Source organism: Odontesthes bonariensis, chromosome 18 (assembly GCF_027942865.1).
Source record: "Odontesthes bonariensis isolate fOdoBon6 chromosome 18, fOdoBon6.hap1, whole genome shotgun sequence".
NCBI lineage: Eukaryota > Metazoa > Chordata > Actinopteri > Atheriniformes > Atherinopsidae > Odontesthes > Odontesthes bonariensis.
Window position 1 is genome coordinate 21829254 of NC_134523.1, and position 18406 is coordinate 21847659.

General features: G+C 42.5%; 1 protein-coding gene across 1 annotated transcript; it reads right to left on the minus strand.

The window, feature by feature from the left end:
* Nucleotides 1-489: 489 nt before the first annotated feature.
* LOC142368261 (angiopoietin-2-like) lies at nucleotides 490-10004 on the minus strand. Its single transcript, XM_075450385.1, has 6 exons — nucleotides 9444-10004; nucleotides 5618-5852; nucleotides 3333-3467; nucleotides 2568-2784; nucleotides 1086-1281; nucleotides 490-740 (listed from the first exon to the last, which is right to left on the minus strand). The coding sequence occupies exons 1-6, from the start codon at nucleotides 10002-10004 to the stop codon at nucleotides 594-596; spliced, it is 1491 nt and encodes a 496-aa protein (XP_075306500.1). The 3' UTR covers nucleotides 490-593.
* Nucleotides 10005-18406: the final 8402 nt, after the last annotated feature.

An 18406-nucleotide genomic window follows, 5' to 3' on the forward strand; every position in this document is an offset into this window, starting at 1 on the left:
TTGCAGATAAAAACAAATTAGGACACGCTGATCAATGACAAAAATAGGTTTTATTTCAGTTGTTCAAAGTTTGGACACACAGGCTAAAAACATGGATTGACTGACCTGCAGTGATATTAAAGAAAGGGTTTGACACTCGTTTGCTTTGTAGGTAAGACTGATACCCAGGTCCTCTCCGTCCATTAAGCTTCACTCTGTAATAACATGGTGTAAAAAAGCCAAACTACTTCTTTTTAAACTAAATTACTGTGAGTTACAGGACACTGGATATTGGCTGTGACATTCATGTACTGATAAGAACCTAAATGTCTTTTAGTAACCCAGTTTCTGACTACCCAGACTGTGAATCTCTGCTCCGATCCCAGTGGTATCCGACTTAATGGCTCATTAAGGCTGATCCTCTAGTTTATAAGAAAAGTCCATTTAAAAAAAAGTTTTTTTTAAATAAAAGTTTTCCATTTAAAAAAGGGAAAATAAAGTGAGGGGGGGGGCGCTATTGTTAGCAGCAGAAGTATATGAGTAGCAAGTACTTTTGGCAGCTCTTTTAAGACCCTGCTAGCTTAGCTTCAAACTCGCTTAACAATGTTCCGTCACTATGGCGACAGGCGTGGTCTGAAGTTGCTTGGCCGAATCATCATGGTGACTGCCTTCAGAGAGTAGAAGTCTGAATCCTTCCAGGAGAACCACACGATGCCGTCCGGCCCCAACAAGTTGTGAGCTTTCAAAGAGTAGTGGCCTCCCTGGTGGAAATGCAGTTTCAGTATTTGACATTTCAACATTATTTCTGTTGCGCAGTGTTCACTCACGTGCATGTGTAGGTGGGACTGATAATTAGGATAGTATTTCACTGCCTTTTTGCATTTTTTAAAGTAAAATTCCTATAATCAGTTAGTGCTAAACAACATAAGCAGCATATGTAACAAAGAAATGACTATTTCAGGTGACCCCATCTTCCCAATATTCTATCAGGATAATGTTCTACTAAATGCTTCTGTTAAAAGTCACAAACACACAGATAGTACACCGTTTTGTCCAGCATCGTTGCATTCTCACACAGTTGTGGTGTACGTTGCTGTCAGACCTACCCTGTAGTAGACTCCGTTGAGGTTGGCGTAGAAACACTGGTGGAACCACCAGCCGGCGTGGCTGATTTCAGCACAGATGTTTCCTGTGTCCGGTGTGCTGAAACCATGTTGGTCATGATACCAACCAAAAGAATCCTCCACTGTCCCACTGAAACCAGAAATGTGGAGGCGATACTGGTTCTCCTCATCGTCTATCCTGCAGCAGGAGGACAAAAAAACACAGTCTACATTTGGCTAATGTTGCAACCGGATTTTTCTGGTTAAAATGCACCCATAGCGACTTGCCATTACCATTAATTCCACACAGATTAGTAAAAACGATAGCCTCAAAGGTCACAGACGCCAGAGAGAGCGGTGACAGGACACATCCCTTCGGTGATCCGGTACAGCACGGGATAATATCAGATTAAACGCATTAACCCTCACCCGCTGTGTTCTCTCAAATTAGAAAAAAAAATCTGCTCTCCTCTTTATCAGATTCTGATCCATGTTGTGGATGCATTGTAACCTAAAATGTGTAGAGTTGTGTGAATATGTGTGGCAATCGCATACAAGTCTGAAAGGAGTCATCAACATCCGATTTTTAGACCCGAATTAAAACTGAAGTGGATCTAAGTTTGCATTCACAGCATTCGTGAGCCTCACAATCCTGTCAAAAGATTTCATCACCAAGGAAGTGAGCACAACAGGCCTAAAATCTCGAGCGTCTGAGGTGCATTAATTTCTAGAGACAATGGACTCTAAGAAGACAGATTGACACAAGTAGAAAAAGGAAACAAAAGCTATCTGCCAGTTGAAAAGCAATGGTGTTAGAACACATGCACCAATCCCATCAGAGCAGGGCCTTTTATTTTATGTTTTTAGGCCCACAAAGTAGGTATAAAATGCCATGAAAATGGTTATTAAAAAAAAATGGTATTTAGTTTATGGGAGAGGTCAAAAAGTTTGACAAACCATTAAAAGGAACCGACCTTTCTTAGACTAAATGCCCATCACAGATTTATTACCCTCCCATGCTGGGTGAGACTTAGCAGAACTTAACTGAGTTTAGCAAGCTAAAGCTCTTATATGTCTGGTTAGCAAATTGGCACCCTGGTGTCTAGAACCGATACTTTCAAAATAGAAAAGTACAATCAGTGAATGTTGATGTACTTCTAGTATCACAAAACATTCAGTGTTGCCTACTGATGTGAAACCTGATCTACCATGTTTTTACACAGACAGAACCATATGAGTAGCCCTCTACAGAACTGTAAAGAAACATGCAGGCACTTTCAAAAACTCTTCGTGAATAGAAGCCACCACTGATGACTGTGGCCTTAAAGTACACAAAACAAAGGCAACACATCCTCCAAACTCCCTAAAAGTATCACTCTTGCAGGCCCTGTTGCATAACGCTTCACTTAAGCTGTTATTAGTTGTCTTTTTGCTGTCCATACATGTATCCATCATTCATCTATCATCCACAGAGTCCGTGTCTACCTGAAGGACTGGTAGAGAGCGTGTCTGTGGACATGGCTCCAGTCCTGCAGGTCGATACGAAGGCTGTAGTGGCCCTGGTTGGACAGCAGGTGGAGGTGTTGGTTGCCCAGCCAGTGTTCTCCTCGTGGTTCACCGAAGCCATCACGGTACTCCGACCAACCGCGGTTAAAACTGACCAAGCCATCACGCCGACGCTGAAACACCGTCCAGCCCCCACCTGGTGCACACACAGGTTACACACGTGTGTGTAAAAATAGGTATATGAGTATGCACAAAGCTACACACTTAGGCTCATGTAATTAGAGTTGACAAATCCAACACTTAGAATTAATTAATCTGTCAAACCCCGGTGTTTGTGAAATAAACCAGTCCACCTCCACATCATTAATTGAAATATGTAATTTTGAATTTATTACAAAATACACACTTATTTGCACTGTTTGTATCGTAAACGCATTAGTAAACAGTTGTTCATTTGTACATCCAGCAGATACGGAGCAAAATTAGAACTGATTTGGAGACATTTTTTGCCTCTTGATATCATTGATTGTTGTTGCTATTTTTGTATGTCAAATGCAATGCAACACTCAGAGCTGAAGGAGCGCTGTAGAGTCAGAAGATAATTCAGGGTCCAAGCAGCATGGCACTTTCTTTCTCCTCACCATTTGTCCTTTTAAACTCTTATTGTGCAAAAACCACAATCCAGAAACCTGAACCATCTTGACATCACCTCAAATCCTCCTCACTACTCAGCTTGAGCCTCACCTTCTGTCTCCATGTCGCAGTAGACAGGTAGGGTGGTGCCTGGAAACATAACGATGGTGTAAACACCAGAATGGCGAACACCACTGTGATACAGCGACGCACAGTCTGATGGACAGAAAGACAGGTACTGTCCATCTGAGGGGGACACAGACAGACAGAGGGGCGGTCAATACTCCAACTGTCAACACCAAAACTGACAGATCTGCCGTCAACCTCTGAATACACGGAAAAGATATCCTACAAACATCGGCCTTTAATATTTAAATTAGGGCTGGGCAACGATTAAAATCTAATTAATCACATGATTTCCCTGATTAATCACGATTAATCACGATTAATCGCATTTGTATGCAAAATCCAAAAGTTAATTTAAAAGTAGCGTATAGCTTTTAGCATTTAGTTTTATTTTAAATGTGCTGCCATATGAATGAAAGTGCCATAACATTTGTTGTGCAAACACACTTTTAACATCAGCATCTTTCTGTAGTTTTTATGTAGAAGCCTCGCTCCACTGTCTGTTTCCTTGAATGACTTGCTGCTATCAGTTGTGTGTTTTGCCTTTAAGTGATATTTTAGACTGGAACTACTACGGTGAGAAGACAATTCAACTTGACAGTGTTTACAGATGACTTTGGTTCTGTCGACTCCGCCGTCTGGAAGAACTTTAAAATGAAAACGGCCGAGTAAAAGTTCCGTACCCTTCTCCATGTTTGGTGGATCCGCCAATTACTTTCTTTTCTGGTTCCACAGCAGACAGCAACAGACTTTTACAAAATAAAAGCCTGTGAGCAACAGACTTGTACAATAATAAAATAAATAATAAAACAGGGGTGGTCCGTGGCGTAGTGGGTTGAGCAGGCGCCCCATGTACAAGAGGCTATTGTCCTCGCTGCAGCTGGCCCCGGTTCGAGTTCCGCATCGGACAGCCCTGTGCTGCGTGTCGTTCCCCCTCTCTCTGCCAATTTTTTTTTTAAATAAATAAATAATACCTGTGTTAATGTGCAATAAAATATTTATTGCCGTTAAAAAATGTCTGTGTTAACGCGATGATAACGCGTTAACTCGCCCAGCCCTAGTTTAAATCAGTATCAGTACATTCAAGGTCAAACCAAACAAATTCACACAATGTTGATTAAGCCTTTCAATGCAAGCTATGTCTCTTTGTTTATCACATTAGATTTTATATTTGATTTGATGGTTTATGGTGATCATCCAGCAACAACAAATTTGTAGCAGTTAAAGAAGAAGGAGTTGACTTCACGAGCTGGTAGAATGGAGTAATCGAGTAAAGGATTACAGATAGAAAAGGGGTATGGAAAACCATCCATGTGGCTTAACCTCACTGAAAACACTGAAAGAAGAGAATTGTGTAGTTACTCTCACTGCCTGACGGGTCAGGCGAAGGTTACACTCTGCAGATTTAACTGTTACCAACATGGCAGCAATCTTTAACTATCATTAAATGTACTTAATGGGTTATGTTGGGTTTCATCGAAGTGGGGTTGTGTGAAGTACTTATGAGTAGTCTTGCCTATTTGATGTTTCTAATTTCTTCAAAGCTTTTTGTTTTCAAATCAAATCAAAATTGTTTGTATAGCACATTTCATGTACAAAACAATTCAAAGTGCTTCACATAAAATAAAAGCATTGCAGCAGGGAGTGTAAGAGGCATTAATAATACATAAAAGAATATAAAGAGAAACAAATAAAATAATTTAAATGAATTTAAAAACAAGCCTGCAGATTTCATGCAGAAAAGAAATGTTTTTAACCTGGATTTAAAAATGTCTACATTTGGTGAAAGTTTAATCTCCACTGGAAGTTTGTTCCACTTGTTGGCAGCATAACAGCTAAATGCTGCTTCTCCATGTTTAGTCTGGACTCTGGACTGGACCAGCTGACCTGAGTCCTTGGATCTAAGAGCTCTGCTGGGTTTATATTCTCTGAACATATCACAGATGTATCTTGGGCCTAAACCGTTCTGGGATTTGTAAACCATCAGCAAATCTATGCTGTTTTCCATGAAACCCTCAGGGTTTTTCTTTGTAAGCTCAATATGGATTAAAATGATATTCCATGATTTTTGTTTGCTTTAAATGGGGTTGTATGCAGTACTTATGTGAAGTAGTTTGGAGATTGGGAAGCATTCCAGGCTAAGAGCACGAGGCCACAAGAAAAGCAATATTGTGAACATTTACACTGCATACATTTCTTATGGGGAAACAGCTGAGATTTATGCACATCATGCAACTCACAACTCACCACTGCGCTGGCTGCATGTGTACCTGGTGGCAGTGTGTCTCTCATGCCCAGAGGTGGCGTAGCTCTGATGACATTGATGGTGCAGCCCGTGTTTCGGCTCATGTGCTGCACGGAGGCCGAAAGGTTGCGGAGCTGTTGCTGCAGCTCGTACAGCAATGCTGCGTGCACGTGGAGCAGCGTGTCCGCTTCGGCGTAACGCAGCTCCAGAAAATGCAATCGCTGGTCAGTGGTTGTGTTTAAAGTGACGCTGTCTTCATCCTGAGAGCCCAAAAAGAGAGAAGACGGGGACACTTGATACAGACTCTCCACACCTGTTGTTGCTGCTCTCTCTATTATGATACAGAGGCACGCATACACAAAATGAATGAAATATATTAATAACAGCAAAGGCTAGAAAACCATTATGGTTAAGGGGGAAAAAATGACAAAGTTCCTTTAAAATGTGACTATGGATGCTATTTTTACCCTTTACATGCAGTTGTTCTCTGGACCACTAGATGTCACCCTTTCTTTGGATGTAATAACTGGCCGCCTGTATGAACAAACACCACGGGTATTATATGTTTTGAGAAGGACAATCTCAACCCTAATGACTACAAAGGGAAACTGTGACTGAATGCAAAATTACATTTCCTAATAAAGTTTCTTGAGGGCAGTGGTGGTCAGGACAGGACTCAATCTTGACTATTCCACTTGACAGTTTCATGTAGCGCCATCCTCCAACCCCTCTGACCTCCGAAAACTGACTTTTTCATGATAATTGATTAAATGCTGGTATACTGCATTACTCCACGGCAATGTGTCCTAATCCTGGTCCTCAGGACCTAGTGCCCTACATGCTTTAGATGCTTCCCTCCTTCAACACACCTGATTGGAATGAATGGATTACCTCATCAGCTTGTCATCAAGTCCTACAGAAGCCTGTTAAAGACCCCATTAGTCTGAATCATGTGAGTTGAACTGATTAAGCTCTACTGACTATTTCACATACTGACGTAAATTGCTCAGGCCTACTGTAGTAACATAATGGAACAACATAATGGTGTGGCAAGGAGGGCGACCTCTTGTGCTTTTGGTCATAAACTGGTTTCAAGACAATAAAAACACACGTATTCTTATTTCCACTAATTCTACACGAACAGTTGTGAAAAATAAACTACAATTCTGCCAATAGCTTACTGTGATGTTCACTTGATAGCTTTGAGTAAGTCATCTTTAGCTTTTTTTGTTTTTTATTAGCCTAATTCATTTGTCATAATGAAAACAATTAACAGTTTTTGAATCACCAACCTGTAGATTTAAATATTTTTGTTAGAGGAAACCTTGCCTTTAATGTGATCTGTTGTGTCACATAGATTTTGTAGTAAACCAGTGGGGGTAGAAGCCCCAATGAAAGAACATGACATAAAGTCAGACCTGTAGTATTACAAACTTGATTTAGACGAGGGACAACCTGCAGACAGAGCCCGGAAGGATCCTCTATGGGTCTGGCAGACTCAGAGGGATATAAGCACCCTGGCCAAAAGATCTACAGCTAATCTTGTTAGCATTCAGGGTTAAGGAGGACTTAATGGGTGTCAAGACAGAGAGATAAAGCCAGACAGAAAAATAAACAGAGGCAGAGATTAAACAAGAGAGACAGAGAAAGGAGGGTGTTGTGCATTTTCAGGTTTTATTTTTCCTACTTTGACTGAGCAGATGCATTCATTCGACCAATAAAAACACTGCTACACTGTGTTTGGAAAAGGACGGAGACGTTTATATTCTTGCTCGTGTTCAAACTACTACAGGATTTGTAGCATCATTCATACTCTGTCTTTGGATTTTCTCTGATCAGTCTGTATTTTTTCACATACAATGTATTTTATCAGGGCTGAGTGCAGGCAAGTGTTGTTTAAGGAAACATAATGTGCATGCCCTCACCATCAAATCACAGCGTCATTCTCAAAATCTCTACTGTTTTTCTTACTTTGCCAAAGCCTGAACCCCTTCTTTGTACACAGCCGCAGCACTGTGTAAAATATTTGCGCAGCCACTCATTTCTTTTTGTGTTTCCTTCAAAGCAGCCAAACTGCCTTTGCTGTTTTGTTTTTTACTCATTTTCAGTTTGGTCCGTAAACCTGACCTCTTTCAGAAAAAAGCCACTCAACATTCAAACATAAAATGACACCTTCCTTAAGGGATGAGCCAGTGCTGTGTGTAAAAGAAAACATTTTATATGTTATCTTCAGGCATTCTGCCTCTATGTACAATGCCAGAGATAACATAGTTTAGCAGACATGAAATGGTTTAAAAGGTGAATTCAAACGAGCTATTAGCTGAAAACTTTGCATATCACAGCACTGTGTGCAGTGTGTGAACAAAAAAACTATCCACGGCATGAACAGCATGTGAAAGTGATGTCCTTAAGAAACTGGAAGACATCCAGTAAAGACCTCACACAGAACCTGAGAGATCTGGACCTTCAGTTTATCCATCACTGAAGACTCACAAGATATGGTTTATGTGGAAGGGTGGCTGTCAAGAAGCCATTCTTAAGGAAGGGAAACAGGTAGAAAAGGCTGAGCTGTACCAAATGATACAAGAAGTGGACTGAAAATCAGTGGCAACATCACTTATGGAGGGATGAATCCTCCCAGAGCTCAGACCTCAACAATATTGAAACAGTGTGGGATCATTTAGACAGAATAAAAGGCAGCCAACATCCAAAGAAGAGCTTTGGAATCTCCTTCAAGAGGCCTGGATAACTATTCCTGAAGACTACTTAAAGAACTTACAAGTAAGCTTGTCTAAGAGGGCTCAGGCTGTGCAGAAGTTACCTCGTTTTATTTTTCATGCCGGTTTGAATCGTAATAACCCTGTTTTTACTATGGATACTGTATTTCCATTTATATTTGCAACACTGAGACTGGCTACAAGAGAAGCTGTACTTCTTGAGGAATATTAGGCCCTTCAATATCTACACCAAGATGTAGCATATCTTCTATAAGTCTGCAGTGGAGAGTGCAATCTGCTTTGGAGCCATCTGTTCGGACAGGACCATCAGACAGTGACTCAAAGAAACTCGGGGTCTTGTTCACGAGTGAGGGACGAATGGAGCAGGAGGTTGACAGACGGATCGGTGCGGCGTCTGCAGTGATGCGGGCTCTGCACCGGCCCGTCGTGGTGAAGAAGGAGCTGAGCCAGAAGGCGAAGCGCTCGATTTACCGGTCAATCTATGTTCCTATCCTCACCTATGGTCACGAGCTGTGGGTAGTGACCGAAAGAACGAGATCGCGAATACAAGCGGCCGAAATGAGTTTCCTCCGCAGGGTGTCTGGGCTCTCCCTTAGAGATAGGGTGAGAAGCTCGGTCATCCGGGAGGGGCTCGGAGTAGAACCGCTGCTCCTCCGCATCGAGAGGAGTCAGATGAGGTGGCTCGGGCATCTGGTTAGGATGCCTCCTGGACGCCTCCCCGGTGAGGTGTTCCGGGCCCGTCCCACTGGGAGGAGGCCCCGGGGAAGACCCAGGACACGTTGGAGAGACTATGTTTCTCGGCTGGCCTGGGAACGCCTCGGGGTCCCCCCAGAAGAGCTGGAGGAAGTGGCCGGGGACAGGGACGTCTGGGTCTCTTTGCTCAAGCTGCTGCCCCCGCGACCCGATCCCCGGACCAGTGGAAGATAATGGATGGATGGATGGATAGTATTTACTAGGATTTTACCAAAAAATGTATTTGCTTTTCAAATAAATAAAGTAGGTTTCATTTAATTTAATTTAATGTTTGAACGTTTCATTAAATAAATGTAACTTTTTGCACAGTATTGTATATTTAAATAAATACAGTAAACTTGCAGCTTTCACTGGGTCTACCTGCATCTCCAGGGCCTTGACTCGATGCCGGTGGCTCCTCAGCTCTTCCTGCAGCTCTGACATTGTCTCCGTCAGCTCCTCCAGCTGCTCCTTCCTGTTCTGGTTCTCATGAAGCCAGAAGGAGATGTCATCTGTGCAGCGGAACATGTCCGGGCAACGCTTTTCAGTTGCTCCCACAGGAAGCAGCGTTGCCATCAGCCTGCACTGGCCGCTAGGCGTCAGCTCGCTGCTGTATTCGCCGCACTGTGTTGATGAATTGCCATTGGTCTGGTCTGGTATAACCAGTGGGGCATCAGGGGTGAGGTCAGAGTGTGTTTCCAGAATGGACGTGGAAGGATGCCAATCAGCGTCCTCATAGTTGCCCTTGTTCATATCTGGTACATTCCAGTTTGTTTCCAGCATTGTGTCTGGTACATCCCTGCGTGTTCTAATGTTCACATCCAGAACATCCGTCTCTGTTTTTGTGACAGTTTTGAAGTGAACATCCTCGTGATGTCCAACATCAGAGTGTTTGTCTGAGGCCACAAAGTCACCACTGACAGATTGGAAATACCAGCCCATGAGTAAAAAAGACAGTACCATAGATTCCCAATTCATCCTGAAACTCCAGTTAGTTCTGTCCCCTGTTTGTTCACTTTTATCCATAGTTCCTCAAAGTCACTGGAAGAATTAGTTTCAGAAACTGGATTAACATTAGGGTACAACATTATAGCAACAAGATGAGGACTAGATACCCCCCCAAGTTAGTTATTATGTGTAGTCTTTGATTTAGGATGGTGTAGAACAGATGGAGATCTGAAACAAAGCACAGATTAAGTTTAGGAAATCTTTGCATGAACTGTGAACATTGAGTAGCATAAAAAAAATGGAATAGCCTCAAGGTTTGGAAAATTAAGCCAATTCAGACGTACCCTAGTTTGGTCTATCATTTCAAAATAATTTTCTTACTGGATTTCAGGTGTCTGTTTAAATAAATCCATGATCACATAACCTGTTGGCTTAATGTTCTGCTGTGATTGGAAACAGACGTGTTTCCAAAGTGAAACAAAATCAGCCAGGTTCTGAAATCTATAAATCGTGTTCTGAGAGGAATATTACCAAGATATTTATGATTAATAATCCTGATTTTCCATGAGTCATTTTCTGCAAAACATACATCTTTCATTGTGGTGTAAAATAAAACTCACAGACATTCAATGTTTCAGATGTAAGTAGACATCTAAAACATATGACAAAAAGTTAATGATATTAATCCTGCTTTGCCCCAAAAACTGTTGTGGACAAAAAAAAACTCCTTATAAAAATGAAATTGAAACAGATGAAGGCAGTGAGTTGGAAATATGAAATATACTGCTTTGGTAGTTAACTGCTTAGTTTATATTTACAATGAATAGACATTCAAACCATGTTCCTACCTGCTGCCATGTCCCGGTGCTGACTCCAACTCAGTGGAAAAACATCAGGACAGGCAGGAGACTTTGGTTGCTTGTCTGTATGTGTGGGGTCAGCACCATGTGTGACATCTTATCCTCATAATCCTCTTAAGGGATTGGCAGCCATTGGCCTGGAAGGTAATAGAATAAACTCAGGAACAGAGTAAAGTGACAGCAAATTACAGTACCTGCATAACATCTGGTAGAAGTAATTGAATAAATACTCTACATGCGATTTTGTGATGTTGCTTTACTATTCAGGAAGTTTGTTTGGATTCCCTTTGCTTTTTTTTCTCATGACTCCAGTTTTGTTCATTTCGTCAGAGATAATCTTTCTTTTTATGTAAATCATTTATAATTATTTGTACTTTTTTCAACTCTAAAAATTCTGCTCTATAAATGAATGGTGACTAATTGGTGTAAATGTAACAGTTACATTTACAGTTTGTTACTGAAAGAAACAACTATTTGATTTGCATGCTCAGCCCAGTCTGACAAGAAAAAATTAAGCAAGTGCGTTTGTCCACATTTCCAGACCAAAGTGTTGCAATAAAGGTGCAGAAATTGTGAGATAACATTTTGATTCGCCCGCTGTTTTAGGACAATTCTCACACAAAGTGATGCAAACATACATTTCATGCCCAACCAAACCAACAGATGAGTCTATGCTGAGAGCCTTGGCCCATTTGAGTCTAGGAGTGATTGAACCCCAACAGCAATATATGGATGGGTACAGCAGCACAGAAGCGGTGCTGATGCTTGACTGGGATGCTGGCAGCTTGGCTCAGAATAAGTTCTGAGTTTTACAGACTGACTGATAAAACTGAAGTGTTTGTGGACATCTTGGGGCTGCAGGATGTGTGAATTACTGTTTCGAATTGGTATGTATTTTGTTTTTTTTGTTTTTGTTTTGTATTGGAGTCTCAACCTCTTTTCTTGTGGTAAACATGTATTTTTCCTTCATTGTTGGTTGGATTTTGGGTCATTTAATAAAAGGCTTTCTAAAATAAAAATCTCTGTCTCTCTCTTTCTCTCGGTCTCTCTCTCTGTTGTTGTTTTTTTGCAGTACGAGACCTTGTCATCACCAGTCCCAGTTGAAGCTGCAAATAATACATTTAGCATTTAATGTCTTGCTTAAAAACAACAACAATTGAGTTACAAGCCTCAAGAATTATTCCCTAAAACATGGACAGTGTAATATTTATTCTTTAAAAGCCATACTTGATCACGACTAGATCATTGAAAGTCATTGAATAAATAAGATTCATGGGGGGGTGGGCAATTTTTAATGAAATATATCAACAACTCTTTGACGTCTTCCCATGAAAATGTCTCAGGATGAATTGTAGCAATCTTAATCTGTTTATTTTTCATTCTCCAAATGTCTTAATTCCATTGTCAAGCAAGACTTCAGTTTCATCTTTCCATTACCTCTTCATTTTTCCCCCGACACACATACGCTGTTCCAGTGAGTGTGTAATGGACTGAATGGAGGCTCAAGGCTGCAGCTAAGCACTGTTGTGTTTATATTTATCTCCTGCAGCTGCTCGTTCCATTAGAGGAACAAAATAAAACCTAAAGCTTTTAAAAGACCACTGCCATGAAGTAGAGTTTCACTTTATGAAAAAGCAGCAATTTCATCAAAAGAAAAAGATTTTCAAGGAGTCCCCCAACCTAAACAAGCAATTAGCTGATTTGCCTTCTCTGAAGAGAGAGCCAGACTCACTGTCCTCACATGAAGTTAAAAAATAAATAAATAACAAACCCTTTTTCCCCCCATCTCCAGTTTCTGTCTGGCAACATCTTAGGTTACTGATCAGTCATCAAATCACTGAATTAATAAGCACATAATCCAAAATGTCCTCACAGTAATGACACTGACAGTATTATGAACATGTTGACAGTGAGACATGGAAAAATATATGCTCATCTTGAATTTAATGGCAACAACAAGCTGGAAACCCTAAATGGTACCAAAACAAAACAGCTGGTGGAGCTTTTAACTTTATGTGTTTGTTAGCAGTGTTGTGTATATGCCTATTTTTATGCTTTATATTGATTGGTGGGGTTGCGTGGGGAGGAGTGACGGGTCTGTGGTCTACGGGCGCCATATGCTGCAGGTTAGCCGCCTGTTTTGTGGTGTGTTGACTCTGTGTGCTGTGTTCAAAGCGTGCCTTAAAGCTAATGAAGCTAGCCTGATTTGTAGTGGGTTTTCATTCTGTGTGCTGTGTTAAAGGTTAGCCTGTCTTGTTTTGCGACCAATGAGGCCTGTCCCAGATAGCATGCGGATGTGGGCCACTTGAGGCAACGATCCGGCACTGTAGGCATTCTTCTGGCCCGGACAAAACAGATGTGAGCCTAAAGCCTGATTCTTACTCGGCGCAACCGCGCAACTGTTCTGGCTCGAGAACCATTAATGACGTCATCGAAAGCACCAGCCCCTTCACAGTTCCTTCAGCTCATAAGCGCAGTTTGCGCCGAGTATGCGTCACATTTGCAGTTCTCTCCAGACCAGCGGGCGTCACTGTTGAGGAAACAAGCTGAAGAACCGGACGAAGAAAAGCATACACAATGCCACCTGTGGTGTCACGTCAGCAGAGGCTGGCACATCTGATGGAATGAATTTACTCTGGGTGTAGAACTGTATATGTATCTCAGAGCTAAGCGGCTGCAGGAAAAAAACAGAATGCACAGATGCATTTCCATGTTTTCTTCACCTCCACCACCGACTGCCCCAGATGCCTGCCGATTTCCCCCCAGGAATTCGACACTGCCGTGTTGTCCCAGCGTAACTTCATAGACGTGTCGTACAGATGTTTGTAGAGGCGCACCCTCTCGGTCACCGCGGTCTCTGCAGTGTTCATGTTTCCTTTCTCTTGGTCAGCTGTTTCCGGTTGAGCTCGCGCGAAGTCAGAAAAAAAGTTGTGTGCGCGACCTTGCGACGCGCGAGGATTTTTCAGCTTGCGACGGGGGGCGTGGCGGAATTTTGGGTCACGTGACCGTTTGCGCCATTTGCGACCAGCTAGTAAGAATGGGTCAAAGCGAGGTTGCGCCGAGTAAGAATCAGGCTTAAAGTGGCCCATGTAGTAAATGCTACATTTGGGCCAAATATTACAAAACGGATACGGCCCAGCTTTGGCTGATATATGGCAAGTTAGCAACGACTAATCCGGGTGTGAGCCTAAAGTGTAGCCTGGCTCTCACGCAGACCCTTCGTGCTTCGTGCATCTTCGTTACACTTCGTGAGCTCGCACGAGGGTCTGGGCGCACCTTGTTGAGCCCGAAGTCTTCGGTTACCCCATAACCGGGCCAATCATAATCGTGGGGCGGGGTGTTAACAGGTATGACGTAGCATCCGGCGCGACAACGAACACAGTCAAACACAGCCATTGCCGGACGATTAGCTGCTGCTAGCTCCTGCTTTGCTCGCTGCTGTTGTGTTTTGTTTATTTTCCACCACAGACCGAAAGACTGGTCGCGCTCCAACGCGTCACGTCCGCTTTCGATATGATTGGTCGAAGTAGTACGTGACACACACATTGAATTCTCCAATCAGTTTCGAGAGGTTTTTGAATACAATCCCCGCCTACTCACAGCAGAGAACAGCTAGGCAACCGACAAAATTCCAGATGGATGAGAAACATCCATCTGCGTGAGAACCAGGTTACCTAAAGTGGCCCACAAATGAAGAAACACACTTGGCCCACCTTTGTTGAAACATATTTGGGCCAGTTTTGGCCGAAATACGGCAAGTGAGCATCAAGTAACCCGGATGTGAGCCTAAAGTGGCCCACATATAAAGAAACACACTTGGCCCACCTTTGTTGAAACATATTTGGGCCAGTTTTGGCCGAAATCCGGATGTGAGCCTAAAGTGGCCCACATATAAACTTTGCCCACCTTTGTTGAAACTATGGGTAAAAGTGGGTTTACTGTGAGCTGAGCAAACCCACTCTTATTCCACAAAAAAAACTGCACGTTTTACCTGAAGAGAAGTTAGACTGTTGTTTTTTTTCACTACCACGCCCCCTTGGTGTGATTTGTTCCAAATTTGCGGGGGCGTTTGGAACACAACCGTTAACATTTGAATCGGTCAACGCCACTCTGATTGGCTGAGGCAGCACTTCATCGTGACCCAGCTACCTTGCAGAAGAAACTGGCCGCATTCAGCCTACTGGGATCCACAGAAAAGTTGAAGGTAAGTTCGGCTCAGCTTATTTAATTTTATGTGTGAGATGTGTTAGCTTTGTTTCTCTTAAACTATACAAACCTGCTGTGTCTACAAGTGGCATTGTACCTCTTCAGATAGGGTTTGCTGAAATTGGCTATAGTTGAAATGTAATTACTTTTCAAAACGACCATAGTGCTGTAAGCTATGCTGCGACCAAAATACAGCCACGAGTGAGGTTGATGCCATTTTTCAAAAAGAAACACTGCTTGTTCTATGTTCATTAGTATGAGTCTGAAGTTGTTCCCAGACCGCTGGGACTGGAGGGTTTGCTTTTTTTTCTCTTTTTTTTCCCCTGAGATTACTGCTTTGAGTGTCATCGGTGGGGTTCACATTAAAGATGCGGTCTGGAGAATCATGAGATACTGCTGGCCAAGCAGCTCAACTGGCGGGGCGTAAATGGAAAAACGGCTTTCCACAGCCTCCAAATAAAAGATGTCATTACTGGTAAGTGTTAATTGTGTTATATTTCATTGTGATGCGTTTTATGAATGGGTTAGGGTTTTCCTTTTCTTTCATGATTCTGAGTAGTTGTTAGGGGTGCAGAAATTAATCATAATCGCTTTATCAATATGTGGATGATTATGCATCAGTGTGGTAGCAGACAATATTCTATTCTGTTGCAATATAATGGCATTGATTGTTGATTAATCAATCAGTTCATCAGTTGAAGGGCAGTTTTCCTCCAATTTTAGTAATGGGCTGGTCATGGGCATGGCTAAACTGTTTTCAAACTACATTCATCATTGCTGCCCAACTATGGGCAGGATATAGCATGCCATGCATTTCTCACCATTGTGTGTAATCTATCAAAAACTACTGTTTTCTCAATTTTTAGGAACGGTCAGAAACAACCAACTAACGGCCACTGCCACTGACCAGGAGGTGGAGGCCTATATAAAAAGGTGGCTTCATCTCGCCGGAGACCGGGATGGTGGGAGGAGAGAAGGCATTCCTCACAGCACACACGTAATGCCTGATTCTTACTCGGCGCAACTGCTTAACTGTTCTGGCTCGAAAACCATTAATGACGTCATCGAAAGCGCCAGCCCCTTCACAGTTCCTTCAGCTCATAAGCGCAGTTTGCGCCGAGTATGCGTCACATTTGCAGTTCTCTCCAGACCAGCGGGCGTCACTGTTGAGGAAACAAGCTGAAGAATCGGACGAAGAAAAGCATACGAAGAAAGCATACACAATGCCACCTGTGGTGTCACGTCAGCAGAGGCTGGCACATCTGATGTGGAATGAATTTACTCTGGGTGTAGAACTGTATATGTATCTCAGAGCTAAGCGGCTGCGGCAAAAACAGAAGAGAAGGTGGAATGTTCGTCCTTTGCAACAAGACAAACTTTGTCAAACGTTGTCCTTTGGGACAACGTTGTCCCAGTGTAACTTCATAGACGTGTCGTACAGATGTTTGTAGAGGCGCACCCTCTCGGTCACCGCGGTCTCTGCAGTGTTCATGTTTCCTTTCTCTTGGTCCGCTGTTCCCGGTTGAGCTCGCGCGAAGTCAGAAAAAAAGTTGTGTGCGCGCCCTTGCGACGCGCGAGGATTTTTTAGCTTGCGACGGGGGGCGTGGCGGAATTTTGGGTCACGTGACCGTTTGCGCCATTTGCGACCAGCAAGTAAGAATGAGGTTGCGCCGAGTAAGAATCAGGCTTTAGTCGGCTACGATACCTATTTTGCAATATGTGATGCTGTTCGACAGCAGAAATCAAGATGAAGCTGCCAGCATGTGTGCGGGGTCTATGCAGCTCCTGAGTTTAATTTCAATATCTTCCAAAATATCAAAAGCAAAAAATCACCTTTAACATAAACATGAGTTATTACTGTAACTTAAATGTTAAGGTTAAATGTGAAGTTTGTCTGAGTGTTTGAAGCTGCTTTACTCCAGTTCACATTGCCTGTTACCCAACTTTCATTGTCTGAACAGAATGAGGTTGAGCAAGCAGATATTGGGTTTAGCTTCAGATTAATTGTAATTAAAAACAGACTAGGTTTTGAAGTTTTGTAAGGCATCAACACAATATTATAATAACTTTATATCATTTCACACAGTCTTTTTTGTTTATCCTGATGAGGTTTTGTGTTTTGCACTTCACTGCCACCATATACTGAATCAACTAAATTTGTTCTTTTGTGTATTTCTTAAAGGGACGGAAGACGGATTTGGATTTTTGTAGGTCGCCAACTCTTTTTCCTTTTTTTTTTTTTTTTTTTTTTTTTTGCCATTATGTTTTAAAATAAAATAAAAATCACACCCACTTCTCGTGTTTGCTCATTTCTTCAGTTTCCTCATCTTGGACCCCAAGATGAGTCCCACTGCATGCCACCATTCAAACGGTATCTGGGGTTACCATAATGTAGCCACAAATTGAGACCATTCTGTGTTTTCATATTTTACATACTATTTTATCATGGTTGTGACTCTCCAAGTGTGCAGGTTAGTCAAGGTCATAGTGTGTAAACCAGTTCTGTCCAGAATTAAAGTGTACAGTGGCCCACATCCGGTTGAGTGCTGGTTTATTTTGGCTGACATCTGGCATTGTGATGGCTTGGTTGTGGCCCACTTATGGCAAACGTGAGCGGACCGCCCAAGTGCCATCATTCCATGCCGTATGTGGGCCGGATGAACATGTCAGGTGTGGGCCGGATACGGGCCAAAAGAGTTTTGTACAGTGGCCCACATCCGGTTGAGTGCTGGTTCATTTGGGCTGATTTTGGCTGACATCTGGCATTGTGATGGCTTGGTTGTGGCCCACTTATGGCAAACGTGAGCGGACCGCCCAAGTGCCATCATTCCATGCCGTATGTGGGCCGGATACGGGCCAAAAGAGTTTTGCTATCTGGGGTGTTCCCGATCGGTATCTCTCATTAGATCGGAGCCCCCCCCCCCAACTAATAAAGATTGTCCTTCTTTTGTACATTGCTCTTGTCTTTGTGTTTGTTCTAAGGTTCTGACATCCTTAACCTTACTTAAAGGTAAAGACCCACATTTATTACAATACGAAAATATTGGTAAATGCGCCAATTCTCTTAAATCACTCGTACGCACGATTTAATAACAAATATGTGCGTACGAACGGTTCTTGCATGAGGCCCAATGTTCTTCAATGTAAAATGACAAAGATTTTGAATATTCCATCATCTACATTCGATATCATTAAATGATTCTGAGCAGGGCCTTCACTGGCCAAACTGGGGCCCTAAGCAGAATTTTATTTTGAGCCCCCCCCCCCCCCCCCATTTCAAAATGACTGTATCATGAAATGCCATTAAGGTTTACAACCTTTATTAGTAGG

What these genes read in the sequence shown, in the direction of transcription:
- LOC142368261 (XM_075450385.1), bottom strand. Translation starts at nt 10,004, where the DNA reads ATGGGCTGGTATTTCCAATCTGTCAGTGGTGACTTTGTGGCCTCAGAC. An exon ending in TCAAGGCCCTGGAGATGCAG is followed by an intron (nt 5,853 to 9,443) that starts GTAGACCCAGTG and finishes TTGGGCTCTCAG; the next exon opens with GATGAAGACAGCGTCACTTT. An exon ending in CTGCGACATGGAGACAGAAG is followed by an intron (nt 2,785 to 3,332) that starts GTGAGGCTCAAG and finishes TGTGTGCACCAG; the next exon opens with GTGGGGGCTGGACGGTGTTT.